Below are 19,316 nucleotides of genomic sequence, written 5' to 3' on the forward strand. Positions count from 1 at the left end.
AGCACGCACCAATTGCTTTCTTATTTAATTTTGATGTTAATATATTTAGGGTATGATTGTGGGTTTCAGGCTTTTAGCAAATTTGACCAAGGAAACAGGCTGGGTAATTATGGTTTGCAGCTGGTTTAAATCGACGCCAAATCGACTAAATATTTAAATGTACATAATTAAATTTCTTAAGAAATGTTTGTTACTCTTGTATCTAAATAAGATTCAACAAGAAGATTCTAATATTCCGACAAATATTAATGTAGTTGCTTGTTGTCTTACTACATACGACTCTCTTTATCCTTTTCTCTTTTTTTTTTTTTTTCTTTTTCCCCACAAATAAGAGAAAGGGTGGAGACGACGAAGAAGAATCAAAATCAGTCTCTTGCGATTTTCCACGCCTTCAGATAGTTTCCTCTCAATTCCATGGAAATTGAGGTCTCTAGCTCGACTCCTGGTTCAGTAAACCGCGTCGAGTTGGATAGTATTCGAGTCAAGCGGAAGACGTTGCAGAATCTGCTCGAGGATTGCCAGCGAGCTCTCGAGCTGCTCAATCTCACCGATACTGCTCCCAGCGGCGATGGAATCGAAACCGGTGGTTCCCAGGAGGAGGAGGATAATAGCGACTCGCCGGAGAGGGAAGAAGAGTTTTCTTCTTCTTCCGATCAAGGAGATCCTGAAACCGATAAAGTATGCTCCTTTAAATTTATTAAATTTTAAAAATTGCACCTTGATCCCATGATTCTTGTGCAGTTGTATGATCTCATCAAGTCTAGAGTCGAAGGTCATGACTTTCGGGAAAAGATCGAGTTAGCTCAAGTTTCTCTTCTCCAAGATCTTCCTGGTATGAACACTTCATTACAGTTTTGTTTTTTGGTACTTGTAGAGATAAAACTATATAGAGGCTGTTGAATTTGGCAGAAGATGGTAGCACTTGGGATGTAGTTAGTGAAGATGATGTATGGGGTGAGGGTGAAACAGAAGATGATTATGTTCTTGTTAGAGAAGAAGATATAGCTGACGGTCTCGCTTGTTTCATGGCTACTTATTTATCTTCCCTTAAGCAGACCAAGGTACATTAATGCCCCTGTTCTCGTATCTCTGTTCTGTTTCCATGTCTGATCAACTTATTGTGAGTGTTGCTCTTTGTGTAGGATATATCACCTGATCAGCTTCAGAAAGGTAACATCTATGTGTCACGATTAGAAACAAAGAATGTTAGCCTCTAGGGATTTTTGTTAGATAGATCTCAAATATCTTTGCTAAGATGCTAGTGAGAGTGTGACTCTTATGTCTCTCTCCTTATCAAAGAGTGGTACTAAGAGAGTTTTTGCTTATGAACGCAGCACTTAGCACCATGTTTTCAGTGAAGAAGCGAAAGGGGAAGCTTCGTAAAGCATGGGAAGGAAGTAAAGTTATTTACAACGTTGCATCCTGGAGCGCAACTGCCATAGGGTACATCCACCAAACATTCTCTCTTTTTAATCATTAGTTTGTTTGTCTGACTGCTTCTAAGTAGTTCAAATTTGTTCTTTTGGCTACAGGATATATCAAAACCCAATGATCTTGAGTATTGCATCCAAAGCCTTCTGGGTGTCTTGCAAGGCCATATCAAAGCTTGTCTGAAATCTGAATTGGAACACCCATCTCACTCACATTGGTGCTCATAAGTTGCAACATCCTCAACTCAGCAAATGTTTTATATCTTTCTGATTTTATCTGTACATATGCCATTTGTTTGTTTGCCTCTTCTTCTCTCTGATGTTATCCTCAACATTCAATGTTAAAGATTAGTTTGATCTCAATTCAATAGATGCTTGTTTTTGAAGCCGTCAACCATTAGTTTGTTCTCAATCTTCTTCACAACGCAGGGACTTGGTCGCCAGATATTAAATCAGACTTATTCTCCATGAATTTAGTCAATTTTGTAAAGAGAGTTTTTGTATTTCACTTCACCAGTCTTGTAATACATTGATATGCTAGTGCTAAAAGGAAATGAGATCTGATCCCTTACAGTTTCGAGCTATAAAGGAATCTTGAGCATTTTTAGGCGTTTGATATTTACTAGTCGAAAGACTTGCCTTTATTAACTGTAGTGTCCTTGCAAAGAATCCAGCGAAGCTCCACAATCGATCTCGGAGGCTCCAGGTCTTGCTCTCTCAACGAATCTCCTAGTAGCTTTTGCATCTCTGCTGCAAATGTATCGTCTAACATCTGCGAATATGCACCATTTATTAAGATGAGGTAAAGTCTTAGAGTAATGCAATCAGAAGTATAGGGGGGGGCTTACAGAGACAGCAACTCTAGGACCCTTATACCAAGCTCTGTTCTCTGTCTTGTTCTCCAAAAAGCTCAGAACAATCTGTCATGGGGGCAAGAGATGAAGAATCAGCTCTCCCAACACACACACGCCAGACAAAACAAAACTCAGGAGACACTATTGAAATAGTTGACCTCTCCCATACGATCCCAGTATCCTCGAGACAATGCGATGAATACATGCGTCGCACAAACCGAATGTAGATTATTCAGTGTGTTGGTGAGCTGCTCCTTCAAGTTATGCATGTCTGATTCTCCAACACTTTCTTTAGAGCAGGCGCAGTGGAGACCACTGCTGATGCCCTTAGAGTCCCGAAGAATCTTCTTCAACGTTGTCGCCTTTTGTAGAAAACAATAAAAAAAGATAAACTATTACAACACGTGCATTTTAGGATCTCAAAACATGCTAAAACCAAACAAGATTAGAAAACATAAGACTCACATTTTGTACGAGTTTTTCGACAACAGCTTGAAGGTAACTTCGAAACTTGGCTCTGAGCATCACCGTCACCTCAGAAAGACGATCCCCAGGAGCTACGTTCCCACCATCAGGAATGCATGATGAAGACCATGCTTTGAATTGAGCCTCTATATTGTACCGTAGAACATCAAGCATTCTCTTCATAGTGTTTAATAAAATGCCCAGCTGCACCAGCGGATAAAATAAACTTTTTAACAAACAGATCTTCATTAATTTTAAGGAAAAAGGTGTTGGAAGTACTCACCTCATCCGGAACTACATATGGCTTTTTTGGAGCCAAGTTTTCTTTTAGAGGTGATAAGACATTTGCATACTGCTTCTCCAGAGCTTCCACAATTGCTTTTTCAACATCAGCAATGGCCTAAAAGAAACACAATCTATGTTGTAGCTTATATACATGCAATGGAAGAATACACATGAAAACTTTTCACAGTTGCGTAAGGCATCGATCGAGAAACTTACACTCTCCAGGACAAAGATACATTTGGGCCAGCTAGAAATGATAACTTGATAGTCTTGAATGGTTTCGTTCAGCCTGGTGTACATTTCATCAACAAATGGGGTTGTTGAACGATGTGCCCCGACTCCGCCCCATTGTACCTGATTGAATGATAGGTTTTTTTAATGGACACTAAGGAGTCAGTTACTCAATGATGCACCATAAGCTCATAAGGACGCACATCCAGCAAAAAAATTTGTTACTTCTCCACAGTTTTGATTTAGAATTGAAGAAAACCACGCAGAGAAGCCATATATATATATACTCCTTCCCTTTCCTTAAGTTAGATATCTAATTATATAAAAAATTGTTTGAGTCCCTCCCGCAATGTCCACGTGGAAACTCAATTGATATAGGGTTGACACGTGTCCCTGTCCAATGAAACTCATCGTATCATTTTCTCTGCAGTTTGTTGGGCCTTGAACGTCATCCGGTATTTATTTTTGTTGGGCTTTCATTAAGTTTGATGGGCGCGTTTCAGTTAGGGTTTACCCTGTTTTCTTCTTCGCCTCTCTTTTACACCCCCATGTCAATTAGCTCTTCGAAATCGATTTTCCATCTTCTTCCTCGGAGTAACGCAACGTTACGAGTTACCAGGTTATCATCTAAAACCCTCCATTACTCTCTCACACATTATCTACATTCAATGCGATTTCTGGATCTGTAAGACGGTGGAGATTCATATATAAAAAGGTAAGATTTCTTCATTCGATAATCATCCTCTCATTCTTAAAAGCTAACCGGTAAGACAATTCTGTGAAATATGGCTGACGTTTCGGTCTTCCTCTCCGATCTGCAGACTGGCCGCCCCTCCTCCACTGTTCAAGTCCATTTGCTAAGTTTCTGGGAGGCTCAGGTATGTTATCTACATCCGCCTTTTGTTCATAGACAACGTCTTTCACCGGTTAGTTCATTAGACATTTGCACCGTCCTGAATCCATAGTACAGAGTCAGATTTATGTTTTAGAAGTTTCAAACTCCCCGGACTTTGTGTTTCTAATAGTTAAGATTATTTAAGTATGAGTGGACTCAGATTGATTGGTGCTCTTATTAGATTGATCATGCATCATCATCTCATGCAATGTTAGATTGTTTTTTTTTTTGGAATTTATAATTGTTTATTAATGACTAAATTGCAAGAGGTTAACTAAGAATATAATGGATTCTGGAAAATGCATGCGTGAAAAAAAATTGATTTTTAAAAATACATTCACGATGTGTCTCTAATATGTGTTGTTTCACGGTATAGGAAGGTGTCAAGGTTACAGATGTGGTTCCGAGTGGAGCTTCCATTGGTATCTACGAGAGTGAGACTCTTGAGCTTAGTGATGGGGGATCAAACTACCTTGGGAAGGATGTCTCTAAGGTGAGAAACTATATTTTTAGTGAAAGAATTGTTATCCAATTTTTGTCATATTTGTTTTTTTGTTGTTGATGTCAATAGGCTGTTGACAACTTCATGGTCTATGAACTGATGGAACCCAAAACAAGTGGGGTTAATGCAATCAAAATCAAAAGGTGATTCAAGGGAAATTCATGTGTCATGTAGTTACTCAATAATGAAAGAAGATTTTAACCATCTTGGTTCTTCTTCTTGTGTACAGCTTGGAGCCAATGATATCCTTGATGCGTGCAAACCTGGGGCCATTCTCAATGGCATTCGTCTCTACAAAAGGAAGGTAGAAGAGCAACAGGTAAACATATATTAGACGACGGGGGAGATAGGAAAACAATAATAAATATTAATGATTATATTTTTTACATTTTTCATGGTAGTATAGTTTTGTAAATTTTAACAAAAAGGAAAATAGTTCAGATTAAATCTTCAACTTTCTATCTTCTTACTTACTACGACAGTTAATGTATTCTGTGATGTGGTACAATAACATGTTTATACGTTTCTATCTTTTGACTCATGAAAGTTTGTAAAATATTTTGAACTCGAGACTACTTAGGAGCCAAAACCAATGCCTTTATAATTGCGACTCTTTCGAGAATGACAATCAAAAAGAAAAAAAAAGGATTATGCAACTATAAAGCATTAACACATGCTGGAAACAAATGACGCGATCATTGTGCAACGTCCCATGTATGAAGAGAGCAGAATACAACCTGATGCTAATCATGCTACTCATAAAATGTAACCTTGGAGATCTTGACAGCCCATGCACAGTTTGTTTTCGTTACAAAAAAATCACGAAGTTCCTTGAACTGAAGTAACTTCAGCATGCACTATCCATCACACACTCACTCAGACCACCTACCATTTTTAAGTTCTCTTTAATACTTTTCCTACTTTCCAGAACAATATTCGCAGTAATCGTTCCTCTGGTTTTAAGTTTAATACACTCGCAATTTCTATTATTTATAAAACTATCTTTTTATACATCCTCTTAGTTACTATCTACTCTCTACGTCTGTCTCCAATTTCCATAGAACACAGTGTAATCAAAATGGATTCCCCTAGCTTACGTGTTCGTGTTTGTATTTTGCTGTAATTGACTTGGTGCAGAACCTATACAGAAAAAAAGATGCGCATCCAACCTTTTTTCCAAATTCAGATTTTAGGTTTGTTAGTTTTTCATCGTATTAAGTTCAAGGCCCATTACACACGTAGGCCTTTTAACTGTCTTCATGTGTTCCCAAATATCACCATAATTATTATCGGTACTGCCATAAGATCAATGATAAGAAAAAAACTTAGTCTAATATTATATGATGTTAATAACAGATACAACCGAGTATCATTTCACTTCACCAATTAATAAGAAAGTACTACAATCATATATAAGGTTTATACTAAAACATACAATATATGGAAAATGTATTTTAATGATTTGATATACGTACAACGAATATTTCTTCTAATATATTAATCTGTGTTACGTTAAAAAATGACGACCCTGTTCTATTTTTTTTAATATAAATCTTACTATTTGAATATATCATACACCATTTAATATTCCAAATTGATAGTAAGATATATTGGTTGACAAAAAAAAAGATAGTAAGATACATTAATTTATCTTTTTGTTTTTTAAATTAAAAATTCATCATATAATTATATTTGTGCAATTGTAAAGCTTATATTAATAATAATGCATAATGTATTTAATGATTTGGTAAAAATATACATAAGATTTTTTACAAACAATTAATTTGTATAGCAAAAACCAATCCCGTAAAATTATTAACCAAACCAATAACACCAAATAGGCCTATAACCCATAAAATCAACATGAATCCAATTATTCCTAAACTTGAGATTAAAACGTCAGTACTACTCAAACTGTTCATGTAGAACTATAAAATTTCTTTTCAAAAATAACTACACACAATTACAGCTTATGCTCTTTGTTACATACGAGACATGCCAATGCAATGTTATCATTTAAAAAAATATATTTTATGAAGTCATAACGCAGATTTTCTATTAATTACTTCTAAATTTTAAAGAAATATATATATACTAAAAAAATTATTAGATGCACCACATGAATTATTATATTATAATAACTTCCGATCCAACAATATAAAGAGTAAATTGATTGTTTATTTAAACATAAAACAATAATATATATAAATATATAGTTTTCACATTTTATTATATTCTAAAATACAAACTTTCTTTACAGATACATATCATTTAAAAAGTTGTTAGTATTTACCACAAAACATTATATTATATTATTTAATAACTATAATGTCATAGCAAGAAAAATTTCCTCTAAACAAAATTACAATTCTAATATATTAGTATAAATTTGGAAGAAGCTAATAACGTCAAAAATATACAGTGAATTTTATTAAAGTCAACCACGATATTACTCTCATAAATATATCAATACCGTAACTCAATCATATACACCAAAAACATTTCAATAGCAACACAAACATAATACAACCCTCCTAAACCATAACATCTACACGTTTCAATATAATGACAATATTAAACCCAACACATCAGATATCTAAGTACATAAATACATCAAAATACAATATAGAAACTACATTTTTTTCATAAAAACACCATAAACACAGAACCACTCTCCTAAGTCATAGTTGAAAAAGACAAAAAGTCCAAATATCATAGGGTAATTCTCTTAAATAGTCATTTTTAAATATTTGTCACAAAAATAACTTTTGAAAAAGAAAATGATTAAAATACCTCTTTTTATTTTGAAATTTTTAGTATTTATTTTTTATTTTTTAAAATTTGAAACCATATCCACAAACTTCACCCCTTAACTATAAATTCTAAGTCTAGATTAGTTAACCCTAGGATAAAAATACATTTTTACTGTTTAATAAAACTTATTTTGATCATTTTATTTATTGATGGCTATTTTGGTGACAAAAACTAAAAAAAAAAAAAGCTATTTTAAGAAATTTCTCAATATCTTATACATAAACAGTCATATATCTGAAACCCCAAAACAACCAAAAAAAATCACACAAATTATCATAACATAAATATAGACATTCCGCGCGTAGCGCGGACCGACCCTAGTTTTAGAAAAAAAAAATTGTTTCACAAAAATAGACTTTTTGTATTTTCTATAAAACAATTGTGATTTTCAAAAAAATTAATTGACTTTAATGAATTATTATTGATTAAAAATTATTGAAAATTGAAAATTACAAAAAAAGATACATTTATTATAGTGATTTAATGTGTTTTTTTTATAGGTATTAAAACACTAAAAAAGTCTATCATCGTATCGTGAAACAGAGGGAGTATATACCTTATCAAGTTTGCATGACTCAAGTAAGGAAAGGCGTCTATCTTGAATCCAAATCATAATATATTGGTGGAACAATTCTTTTGCATCAACACCAGCTTGGATAGGACTGCAAAATAACAACATTATGCCAGTCAATAACAAATTGCCAGTCAATAATCTAAATGACCTACCCAATGTTCCAGCTGGAAAGATCACGTTGAAATTCTACAGTTGCAATAACAAGCTCTGCAACTGCTGGTGAAGGACCAGACGGTGGGCATGCAACAAGGAATGTTCGAAGTCTGTTGTGGAGATCAGTGCTATATATGGATGCTGACAAGTTTGGAAGGTCAATAAAGCTGCATAAAACAACAATATAACAAACATTGGGCAATCAACACCTGTAGGTAGATGCTACAAGACCTCCTTTCATATCAATTGTTTGGAAATAGTTGAATAAGACTAGACTAGCTTAGCTGAACCTAACTTTCTTCACTTGCATACTAACCTGGGAAGTATATATTGATTGTGGATCTCAATATCAGTATAAATCTCATTCTTTACATTCTTGCAGACCATAGTCATTTTCTTGTAAGCAGACGACATTGAAGAAGGATCCCAAAAATTGGGATCATTGTTGTTTGTAACAAACTCATCCGTCTCACCCATATGCATTCTAGATATCTTCTTTGCTCCTACCTATAAAAAGCATTGATGCCAAATAGATGAGAAAAATTAACCAAGAGTAAAGTAAGGCATTTGAGAAGGTGTATGCTTTACCTGGAAGTAATTACAAAGATTACTCTGATCCTTCGGAGACAATATATCATGCAGAAGCAAGTACACTTTAACAGCCGGAGCGAGCGCTGGCGCTGGAACTCCTGTTGCAGAACTGACTACATCATTCATTCCAGAGAAAGAAGACTCATCAAGAGATTTGTAGTTCTCAAAGACCAGCTTCAGAATCTGCTCGGTTTGGTTCTTGATTTCATTTAGGATCCCATTCTTTTGAAAGGAAAAAAAAAGGAGATTCATAAGCGGTTCAGAAGCAGAAAAAGCATTTGTATGACAAGACTACTATGCTTACACACACAAAAAACAAATCAACAGCAAACAGAAATAACTTGGTATTTTCATGTCTAAATTTTCAATGTGAGCAACTACGTGAAGTCTACTCTGTCATTCATCATTGCATGCACAACTATGAATACAATGGTGAACAACACACAAATATTGCTTAACTTGAGACAAGATTCACACAAAACAACAAAACGAAAAGAAAAAAATAATAGGATTGAGGATCTACCTCTTGATGACTCAAGGTAGCCTTGCCATTTCCTTTCATGATGACAGGTGCTAGCAAGTCATGCACCAAATGGAGACAGTCTGAAGTCGGTGTAGCGACATCCATCACATAGGTCAAGTATCTTAATGCAACCAAACACGATAGAGAAAACCGAGTTATAGCATATCCTCCAATGATTAAAAAAAGAAGAAGAGAAAGTGAGTGCGGTATACCTGAGCTTGGTGTAGACATCTGAAATCCCATAGTAGGAGGCAAATTCTTCCAAAAGCCATTTCCATGAACCATATAACAACAATTTTCTTTGCTGAAACCACTGCGTTTTCAAGGCCACTTCCAGGACTAGGTCATATGCGACTGTTTCCGCAACGGAACAACCCTACAGGAAGATGAAACAAGAAAATCAATACACCAAAATCTTCTGAGCACTATACAATGAGTTTTTTTTATATATATATATATATATATATATATGTGTGTGTGTGTGTGTGTTCATACACATAATCTGCAGAGGATACACATACTTAAAACAGAAGATAAATTTTGTCAATAAATTTGAGGAACGTTTCATTAATTGAACATAGAGAGGAGCAGAATGTACTTTCATAAGCTCTTTTACAACCATGAAGCTCCCATGTTGTAATAAAATTAACAACTATTATAAAATGATTTTTTCTGAGTAAAATTATCTAGTTACTATCAACAAGAGAAGAGGTAGTCTCTCAGTCTGTTACAGATAGATGCCAATCCACTTAATTAGAGGAAGCAAACAAAAAGAGAGATCATCACAGATACCAAATATAATGAGAGAGAGAGGTCGCTAACACACCTTCAAATGGCTATTATCATCAGAACTTGCTGAATAGTCAAAATGGATCTGGATTTTTCCCACAAGTTGATGTCCCGGCTCACGAAATACAGACTCCCAGGAAAGTGAATAAGCCTGTATGCATTCTTCATTAGAAACATTTTGAAACGTACTAACAAATGAAAAAGGTACGTAAAATGACTCACGGAAACTTCAGTAACTTTAGCTAGCGGGACAAGCGCACGCCCAAATTCCTTCCCCTTTGATTCAAATATTTCAACTATCAGATCATCTTCATGACTATCAAGAAAGCTGTTGAAATTCCATGTACTTTGTCAGACACCACATAGATGGAAATGGAAGAGAGGAAAGAATGTCAAATATATATAAGTACATACAAAACACGGCCTTCTTCATCGGATCCGGATTGCATGATAACGGCGTCATCTACAGTTGAGCTTTTCAATCTTAACCTACACAAGTATTTCTCTGAATGGCAGAATCAAATGGATTAGCCCATATCTATGAACGTCATCTCACCAAAAAAAAAAAAAACATAAAGCAGTGAAATGGCGAAACATGGAACTACATCTTCCTCACCTCGCCCACACATACTGTATACAGGGGCGGACGCACGCACGGAGAGGGTGTGGCACGTGCCACATACTCATTGATATAATAAATCTTGTAAGCATTTGCTTACAAAGATGAAATTGTTCATTTTTTTCGGCTAAAACGTGCCCTTGTGCCACACCCTAATAACGTTCAAGCCCACTTAACTGTCCTTTGTTCGTTCATTTTTTTTAACACTTACAATCACATGTTCATAAATATATTTTTCTTTCTTTTTTCTTTTGTTTTTCGTACCTAAGACTATTCTTTATTCTTACAATTGTTTTTATTTTCTTTTGTCTACTATCATTTTCTTCCAAAATATATAATTTATTTTGTTCAAACATTAATATATAATTAACAAAACTTTACATGAATTTTACTCTAACAATTAGTTTTATTAAGTTTTTTCTTTTTAATTTTAAATTAAAAGAAAAAATAAAATAAATAAAGATCCTATAATGAAACTATTATGTGTAATATATAATTTAATAATATTACTTAAGTGAATATTTAACACTATAAAAACTGTTTACTTTTTCTTTGATCTATTTAAAATATAATATGATGTATTATTAAATAATATATAATTAAATTTTATTGGTTATCTAATATAATTTAATTATTAAATTATATAAAATATTATTATTTATTATGTCTCATGTTAAATTATTTTCTAGATCCGCCCCTGACTGTATATATATATATATATAAGACATATGCTAAGTAAAAGAAAATAACCATTTGCACGAAGATTGATCTTCTTTAGAGCCCGCCATTTAGAAGATATACGTGTTGAGATATTGGAAAAGTGAACCCGGAGTTTCTCAATCTTTTTCAGCGATGGCTCGACATATAATATACCATTACCCGTTGGAGCTGCATCCAAATCTGTTTTAACACGCCATACTGCAGAAGTAGACAAGTTCATTTTTTTTTCTATTGGTTATAGGAGGGCAGCAGCCAAATAAGAGCAGATGGAATATGGAATAAAATTTTACCTTGAACCATCATTTTGCCAATGTTTTTCTTGGGTTTTGGTGCAACTCCCTCGTGCGGAGCTTGTGAAGATTGACTCACCAGCATTTCCTCCTTCGATAGCGAAAGGTGTTCCTTCACCCTGTATTCAGTTTCAACCCCCCAAAAACATCTGTTACTCAATAATTACTTTTGAGGCATGTGGATGAAAACATATAATTTGACTTTCAGTTTTGTATAAAGAAATATAAAATATTTACACTTCAATAATAAACTCACCCGAATGCTTCTCGTAGAAGAGCACATTCGTTTTCCAGAAACATGCGAGCCTCCATGCAACCCTTTGCCCACGCATGAAGGCAAAGTCGCACACATGCATCGTAGGAAACCACTGCATGCGATGTGCCACGAGCGCTGCTGTATCAAGGTACATAAGAAATAGAAGGCTCAATCCAACTTGTTTACAAAACTGACTGAAGATAACTATTAGAGATGTATTAGGCCGTATCTCCCTAGAGACCCAGAACTGACTGAAGATAACAAAACTGACTGAAGATAACTGACTGAAGATAACTATTAGGCCGTATCTCCCTAGAGACCCAGAAGACTAAAAGAATAGATTTGAAAAGCAAGATAATCTCGAAATATTATTAGCATATTTACTTAGGAAAATTAACATTATTTAGTATTAGCATTACGTTAATGTTACTGCTATATATATGTGTCTTGTATTTTTTTTATCAAACACAACACAATAATATTTATATTCTCCTCCTTCCGTTTATTAAAGATGGATGTTTTGGTGTTTTCACACATATTAAGAAAACACATTAATCATTCATCGTTTTTTGAAATTATCAAATTCCAATGCTTTTTAACCAATAGTCTTTTAATAAATCCAATTAATTTTATTGAAATTTGCAATTTTTGTATAGAAAACATAAAAAACCTATCTTTGTGAAACAAAATTTTTTTCTAAAACTTTTATCTTTAATGAAACCTAGGGGGTATTATATTTTACATGGTATCAGAAGCTTCTGAAACTTGAATACTTGCTGGTTTAATTTTTCCGGATTCCTCTACTGCCAAGGGAATTGGAGGGGCACTCGGAATATAGCTTACTTCTTCAGAAGAGAACTTTTCATCATTAAGCTCCTGTAATATGAACTAAGATTATGAGAAGATCAGTAAAGAAAAAAAAATCACATCCTTGTTGTTCCACCCATCATTATACAAGTAAAACAGAATCAACACAAGCAATTCTTCTCTGATGTCACATACAACCTGTAAACACAAGCTCTAAGAAAGATCATATCCACCACTATATTTTCTTCCAAAATTAGTGGAAAAAATGCCGGAAAATATTTTTTTATCAATCATTTTATATCTATCATTTTTATTCTTTTATATCTATCATTTTTATTATTAATGCGGAAAAAATCATCAAATCAACCATGGTGGATCCAGATTTTAACAGAGAAAGGCTAAACACAAACCATAGTGGGCTCCGTCTGTCCGCGCGCAGCCACGAGAGTCTCCCTAGAGGATCTCACCTCGGAGCAAATGTAATAAGACGAGCTTCTTACGTGACTACGACCGACGTTACTATACACTCTACTGTTCGCAAGAAACGAATGGAGGGAGGAGTCGTCGGAATTTGTATACATGTGATATTTGGAAGCTGAACCAGCGGCCTCAGGATCGGTCACTAGGGATCTGGTGACCTGTACAGAAGCTGAGGATGATACGTTGCCGTTATGGGCCTTGGGAGCAGGCGAATCTGATACTCTGCTGGAGACCATGGTGTGAGTTTGAGTTGCTAAGCTGAACAAACGAACGTCTTGCTTACGAGGAGATTCCTCAGGGAGTCAGTCACAGATCACGCAGTGGAGGAGACGAAGGAAGCTTAATCAAAAAGCTTTCACGGAGGAGCGAGGGAGAGAAACGAAGTTTAAATTAAACTTTTGTTTGCTTTTTTTATTTATGTAGTCAAAGTAACCAAATTAGAAGTCAAAGTAACCAAATTAGATTTCTTAAACATGGTAACTTTGTTTTGTCAACCATAAAAATGTGACTAATAATTATATTTTCATTTATTGTTTTAATTAAGAGAAACTATTTATTTAATATATATTGAAATTTCGAAAATAATATCATTGAAATTTTTTTTCATCAATTTCTTTCTTTTAGATTCGATTTTTCTTTACAAAAATAAATAATCTTCATGAACGTGTACTATGTCTTCGTGAATTTATAAAAAAAAAATTCTAAATTAATGAATGTCTTCATAAACGTTAATCAGATTTCTTGAATATAAACTTGTATGTATATTAAATTTATTTCTAAATGTATATAGCATTTTCATGAATTTAACTTATATGCATATTTATAAAGATATTATTCAAAATTTACAAAGATATTTTCAAAATGTGTAGCATATTTTATAAAATTTAGGTATCAAATTCAATAATTTCTTCAGTAAACTTTAGGAAGATGCTATATATATTTCTTGGAATATATTTGTTAATATACATATAATTCTAGTTTAGTAAAGATTTCATAAATATATATTCATGATGGTGATCATAAATACAAATTAAGAATGTATTTTTCAAATCATGTTTCTGAATATTTTCTAAATTATATAAAGATATTATACTTATTCTGGAATATCTTTATAAACTCAAATTAAGAAAGATATAATACACATTCAAGAATGTCTTACTAACTTTTTACAATTATCTTTTTTTAGAAGCAAAAATTACTTTGAAAAAAACGTTTTCATGAAAGAAAATTTTAGAATATTTTTAAAATATTTATTTATTTTTATATATCTGAACAAAAGTATAATTGTCATTTTATGAAACTTAATTTGATCATTTGATTAGTTTGAAAACGATAACTTGTTTTGGGTTATTTGAAACCATTTCTCCACTTTTAGTTCTCTTTTTAATTTTCAAAATATAGAGAATTCTTTTTTTTTTTTGTTAAAGTTTTGGTAGTTTTTTTTTTAATAAGAAAAAAAGACTACCAAAACTCTGGCGAAAGCGATTATTTTCAAAAGAAAAACGATCATTCAGCAATATCTTTATACAAAAAGTGGTGTTCAAAAATGGGAAAAAAACAGAAGCAACGTTATATTTTGATGTATGTTGTTATGTTAGCTGAAACTAGATGGTTGGTGGGGACAAATCGACTTGTGTCTTGGGTTTTCTTACGGAAGATGCTACAAACATGTAACGATTCACTTTGCTTGAGTTGCAATACTCATGAACATTTAACCACACGGAGGAGATTTGTTGAGCATCCCTGACATACCTTTGTTTAGTTTGTTTATAGAGAGAATCAACGGAAGAACATCTAGAAACGTGTTGAGATCTAAACAAGTGATTGATTGATGAACCCTGCAATGTTTTCAGTACACAAGTGTTTCCTGCTCTTATTGCAATCTTTTATTAATATTTCAAAATCATAGACGTTGCAGAAATAAATAAGCAAAACAACAGAACAGAGATTGAGACTCATTTGAGCGTTTGAGAAAGTTTTCTTATGCGTACATGTCATCCACATTGCACTCACCAAGGTACACTTTAACACTCCTTGGCGATCCGCAGCTACCTTCAGCTATCAGAACTCTGTCGTTTGCTGACATGTGAGCTATGATCTTGTATATCATCTCAATCTGCAAATTTCAAAACATACAACTTCTTGATCATGTCCATGCGAAAAGATACAAAGGATTTAAACACGTTACTTCTTCAGGAGCATGGCAACGATCAGCTATCTCATCCAGTGTCAATGGCTCTACCGGATCTTTACAACTACAGGCAGAGAAAAGAAGGATTAATACCTAACTGGTCTCTCCTGATAAGAAGCACACATGGTCTGACTCTTACCTGGCTTCATTAAGAACTGACAATACACGCTTTTGCAGGGCCAGAACTTCAGCTGCCGCCTTCTTCCCGGCTTCCACACCTGAACTCGTTGTTGTTTTATAAGATTCAGTACACAAATTTAAGCTGGCAAATCACAAAACATAGATTTGGTCGGAATATATATACCAGGTTGGTGGTAAGCATTAATATTGACAAGTGAGGCATACAACCCAACCGCTCTTTCATAGAGAGCTATAATAGCCCCAACAGATCTTGGTGTCACTTCCTCGATGGTAACACTAATGGACTCTCTACCGTTTGCATATAAAGCAGATCTAGTTCCCTGCCAAAAATACAAACCAGCTCATCAGAGGGGAAGATCATCCAAATACCAGTGTGTAAAGTGTAAATATTGTTCTTGAATCAGACCTGAAGCATCCCAAAGAGGTAGTCACCACAAGTGACACCTGGCTCAAGCTCCCAATCATGACCCGGGGGTCTGTCACGTAGCACTTCTATGAAGGTTGCAAAGAAGTTGTGCACACCCTCCCTCAGTTGTTGAATGTAGCTATAATGAAATTCAACAAAATTAATTAATGGTGCATATAGAGATCCATCATTGCTTTGTCTTGAATAGGAGAACTATATGAATAAAGGAAACTCACGCGTGCTGATCTGTGCTACCTTTGTTTCCATATACAGTTAACCCTTGATTAACCTGCAAATTTCAAATCATTGTTCCTTGGGTGAAAACTCAACTCAGTCATGTGCACAAGTGACTAAGTAAGTAGTCAATATCTAATGGTTTACAGCAATATACAGATCTTAGGACATTTTAATGCTCATGAACTCTCATTTGGGATGCTGAGGTCTATATTGAAGAAAGAGAATGCTTACAGTGTTACCGTCGAGATCAAACTCCTTTCCTAGTGATTCCATGACCAACTGCTGCAGATACCGGCTAAATAGCAATAAGCTATCCTTGTAAGGAAGGATCACCATATCCTGTAAAAAAAAGTGAGTACAAAAGTCAAAAATAAGAAACTCAATCTCCTTGCTAGTCTTAGACGCTCTTGAAAAAAGTTGAGGAAAATTACTTTGGAACCAACGCCATCAGAAGCCCAGTACCAACACATGGCTAAGAGCGCTGCAGGATTATTCTTGAGCTGAAATAAAATTTACCCTGGTGAGTAGATTCATCTTCAACAGAACAAGAATGAAGGAGTTCGTTCATACACAAGTAAGACTTACCGAAGTTGTCCTAGTAGCCTCATCCATTATTGCAGCACCAGCAAGCATCTCTCTAATATCAATTCCCTATACGATGACAGACAGTGCATTAATACACATAAAAGCAACTGATGATCCTACCACTAAGTTTAAGCATATATGTATCAGTACTTACCTGAAGTGCAGCTGGAAGGAGACCAACTGCAGACATAACTGATGTTCTTCCACCCACCCAGTCGTACATAGGAAACCTAGCTAACCAACCTTCAATTCTCGCCGTGTTATCCAGCAACGAGTTTTCTTGTGTTATTGCAACACCCTGCATAGGCATATATATCTGCTGAGGAACAAGAGTTGGGCAGAAGTTGAAGCTAAATCATATGCAATATATCTGAAGGTGTCTAAAGATCCATGAGAAGCCAATTTTTGATGAGACAACTTATTTAAGATATTTTCCAACTGTGTAGCCATGTTCGAAGAGACATGGATCTCAGCAAAAACAAAAACCTGAGATCAAAACCTGTTTTGCGAAGTTCAGACCAGCTTCTCGGAATGCCTTCTGTACTTCCAGTAGTCCATTTCTAGTTTCAGGAGTGCCTCCACTCTAAGAAACACATAAGAAACTTAGTCATGCTCGCCAAAGCATCACATAAACAGCTAGTGCACACTACTGAATAAAGTACACACCTTTGAGATAACAATTACTAAAGTTGAAGCAAGCTCTGGCCCAAGTTGTGCAATCTGATGATCTATTCCAGCAGGGTCGGTGTTGTCTATGAATCTTATCTATCAACAGTCAAAAGTGAAAAAAAAAAGTCTTAAAGAGCAATGGAGAAGAAAAGAAGGAAAGCTTTCAATATAGTACCCAACAAGTTTGAATCTTTCAATCAAAAAAGGACCTCAGAAGTCAGAACAATGTTCAATACCTTCAATGGAGGATTATCAGGAGCCAAGGCCTCAGCAACAAACTGAGGACCAAGAGCTGACCCACCAATCCCCACAGAAAGAATCTGAGTAAAACGAGGAGAAGACGGTGGCTTTATCTGTCAATGCACAAACCAAAAACTGATTGTGAATCAAAAAGCAAACAAGATTCAGACAAGGTGAGATCAAACAAACACCAAACCTTGCCAGAAATTATGTCATCAGCGAAACTACAGATCGAGTCAAGAGTGTTCTCAATCAATGTCTTCAAAGTCGGCTTCGGGACAAGACTAGAGTTCCTAAGCCAGTAGTGACCAACCATCCTCCCTTCGTCCGGATTCGCTATAGACCCTTTCTCAAGCTCGTCCATAGCCTTGAACGCGGATTTGAACCTATGCTCCATGTCGACCACAAACTCATCGGTGAATCCGACGCGGCTGACGTCAAGATACAGCCCGAGGTCCTTCTCCTGGTACAGCCAATCTAGGTACCGCTCCCAGAGCGCATCTGGATCTTTGATCAGCTCCTTCTTGGCAGCGGTGGCGGCGTCCGTGTGAGAAATGTCGGAGCGAGAAGCGGAGAGAGTCAACGGTAGGTGTGTGGGTTTGGAGGTTTGTGGGAAAGAGAAGGAGTCTCCTCCTCTTGTCGGCGGCGCCGACAATGCTTTGACGGAGAGGGTTTTGGACGGTTTGAGAGAGGAAGAGAAGAGGCCTGAGAGAGAGGAGGCCATGCTTTGGGGACAGCGATGTTTACGAGAGAGAGGAGAGTGAGAGAAATGAGGTTTTTATTCAGACAGGGTATGTATCTTTTCGTGTGTGTGTGTTTGTGACTCTTTTGATATTTGGAGGAACCAATGAGAAGGGAAAGAGTTTTGTCCTTTGGTGGAAGTGAACGGTTCTGCTTAGATAACGATTCAAGGGAGCTTCATCACTCTCACGACTATGTCTATACCCATTGCTCGAATATCTCTCCACCTTTTGGCATCATATTCTATTTTGACATATGGCCCGCCATTTAGAATATTTTGGTAATAAACTAACGCTTGAGTTCCACTTAAAACAAAAATTGTGGAGGTGGTGGTTGTAGTAGACCAATGATTTTCTGATTTTCTATTTGGTATTGATATTTTTAGTGAATGTGACCTATGGTTGATTAGTAGAGTCAAGTTTCCCTGGAAAACTTTAGCATTGTAAAACCGTTTGTCCCACAACTATATTACCATGTCAAGAAATCGATTTATCAATATGAAGAGTACTTAAAGATCTATGGGGAATACTAGTTAAACAAGCATGAAGAGATTCAGAAGTGGGTTTGAGAATAGGATTGAGATTTCGGATTTTCAAATCGGTTCCAGAAAATATCCGATAATGGATATAGAAAAATTAATATTCATATAGGATCCAATAGACTTTCGGTTTGGATCCGAGTCGGTTCCAGTTTCGGGTTGGTTGATAATTACCTTTTAATGACAATTACTTTCTAATAAAAATAATATATGTATTTATAATGTGCAAAAAAAAAAACAAATTACAAACAAATTGATGTGGTCTAGTGAAATGAAATACAAATAATGTG

General features: G+C 35.2%; 3 protein-coding genes and 1 long non-coding RNA gene across 5 annotated transcripts; 2 read left to right on the forward strand and 2 right to left on the reverse strand.

Moving 5' to 3' along the window:
- The first annotated feature begins 245 nt into the window (after nt 1–245).
- LOC125590099 lies at nt 246–1,816 on the forward strand. Of its 2 annotated transcripts, none has more exons than XM_048763106.1 (6): nt 246–678; nt 742–832; nt 910–1,061; nt 1,143–1,170; nt 1,335–1,443; nt 1,533–1,816. In XM_048763106.1, exons 1-6 carry the CDS (start codon nt 415–417, stop codon nt 1,612–1,614), a joined length of 726 nt encoding a protein of 241 aa, XP_048619063.1. In that variant the 5' UTR covers nt 246–414; the 3' UTR covers nt 1,615–1,816. The 2 variants fall into 2 exon arrangements, with proteins under 2 accessions (XP_048619063.1, XP_048619064.1); XM_048763107.1 differs by having other exon boundaries at nt 267–678; nt 913–1,061.
- Nucleotides 1,817–1,913: 97 nt separating this feature from the next.
- On the reverse strand, nt 1,914–12,201 carry LOC106442736. Its single transcript, XM_048763108.1, has 16 exons — nt 11,736–12,201; nt 11,476–11,643; nt 10,521–10,611; nt 10,329–10,434; nt 10,144–10,257; nt 9,530–9,693; nt 9,318–9,438; nt 8,792–9,016; nt 8,520–8,710; nt 8,203–8,370; nt 8,033–8,138; nt 3,251–3,388; nt 3,033–3,149; nt 2,750–2,953; nt 2,279–2,646; nt 1,914–2,202 (listed from the first exon to the last, which is right to left on the reverse strand). The coding sequence occupies exons 1-15, from the start codon at nt 11,818–11,820 to the stop codon at nt 2,416–2,418; spliced, it is 2,229 nt and encodes a 742-aa protein (XP_048619065.1). The 5' UTR covers nt 11,821–12,201; the 3' UTR covers nt 1,914–2,202; nt 2,279–2,415.
- LOC106449952 lies at nt 3,661–5,203 on the forward strand. The gene is made up of 5 exons (XR_001289337.3): nt 3,661–3,980; nt 4,087–4,143; nt 4,537–4,653; nt 4,732–4,805; nt 4,892–5,203. It is a non-coding gene; the product is annotated as an uncharacterized LOC106449952 (long non-coding RNA).
- A 2,882-nt stretch (nt 12,202–15,083) lies between the features above and the next one.
- Nucleotides 15,084–18,635, reverse strand: LOC106348917 (glucose-6-phosphate isomerase 1, chloroplastic). The gene is made up of 14 exons (XM_013788755.3): nt 17,944–18,635; nt 17,744–17,860; nt 17,505–17,603; nt 17,338–17,421; nt 16,993–17,136; nt 16,839–16,904; nt 16,685–16,753; nt 16,485–16,592; nt 16,253–16,305; nt 16,017–16,155; nt 15,774–15,930; nt 15,609–15,687; nt 15,467–15,533; nt 15,084–15,394 (listed from the first exon to the last, which is right to left on the reverse strand). Exons 1-14 carry the CDS (start codon nt 18,469–18,471, stop codon nt 15,260–15,262), a joined length of 1,845 nt encoding a protein of 614 aa, XP_013644209.2. The 5' UTR covers nt 18,472–18,635; the 3' UTR covers nt 15,084–15,259.
- Nucleotides 18,636–19,316: the final 681 nt, after the last annotated feature.

Source organism: Brassica napus, chromosome C7, assembly GCF_020379485.1.
Source record: "Brassica napus cultivar Da-Ae chromosome C7, Da-Ae, whole genome shotgun sequence".
NCBI classification, from domain to species: domain Eukaryota; kingdom Viridiplantae; phylum Streptophyta; class Magnoliopsida; order Brassicales; family Brassicaceae; genus Brassica; species Brassica napus.

Coding starts and splice junctions, on each gene's coding strand:
- LOC125590099 (XM_048763106.1), top strand. CDS start 415: ATGGAAATTGAGGTCTCTAGCTCGACTCCTGGTTCAGTAAACCGCGTC. Junction 833..909: donor TCTTCTCCAAGATCTTCCTG/GTATGAACACTT, acceptor TGAATTTGGCAG/AAGATGGTAGCACTTGGGAT. Junction 1,171..1,334: donor ACCTGATCAGCTTCAGAAAG/GTAACATCTATG, acceptor TTATGAACGCAG/CACTTAGCACCATGTTTTCA.
- LOC106442736 (XM_048763108.1), bottom strand. CDS start 11,820: ATGCTGGTGAGTCAATCTTCACAAGCTCCGCACGAGGGAGTTGCACCA. Junction 9,439..9,529: donor GATGTCTACACCAAGCTCAG/GTATACCGCACT, acceptor GGTTGCATTAAG/ATACTTGACCTATGTGATGG. Junction 2,647..2,749: donor TCGAAAAACTCGTACAAAAT/GTGAGTCTTATG, acceptor TTTCTACAAAAG/GCGACAACGTTGAAGAAGAT.
- LOC106348917 (XM_013788755.3), bottom strand. CDS start 18,471: ATGGCCTCCTCTCTCTCAGGCCTCTTCTCTTCCTCTCTCAAACCGTCC. Junction 17,604..17,743: donor CTGATAATCCTCCATTGAAG/GTATTGAACATT, acceptor GACTGTTGATAG/ATAAGATTCATAGACAACAC. Junction 16,754..16,838: donor AGGCTACTAGGACAACTTCG/GTAAGTCTTACT, acceptor ATTTTATTTCAG/CTCAAGAATAATCCTGCAGC.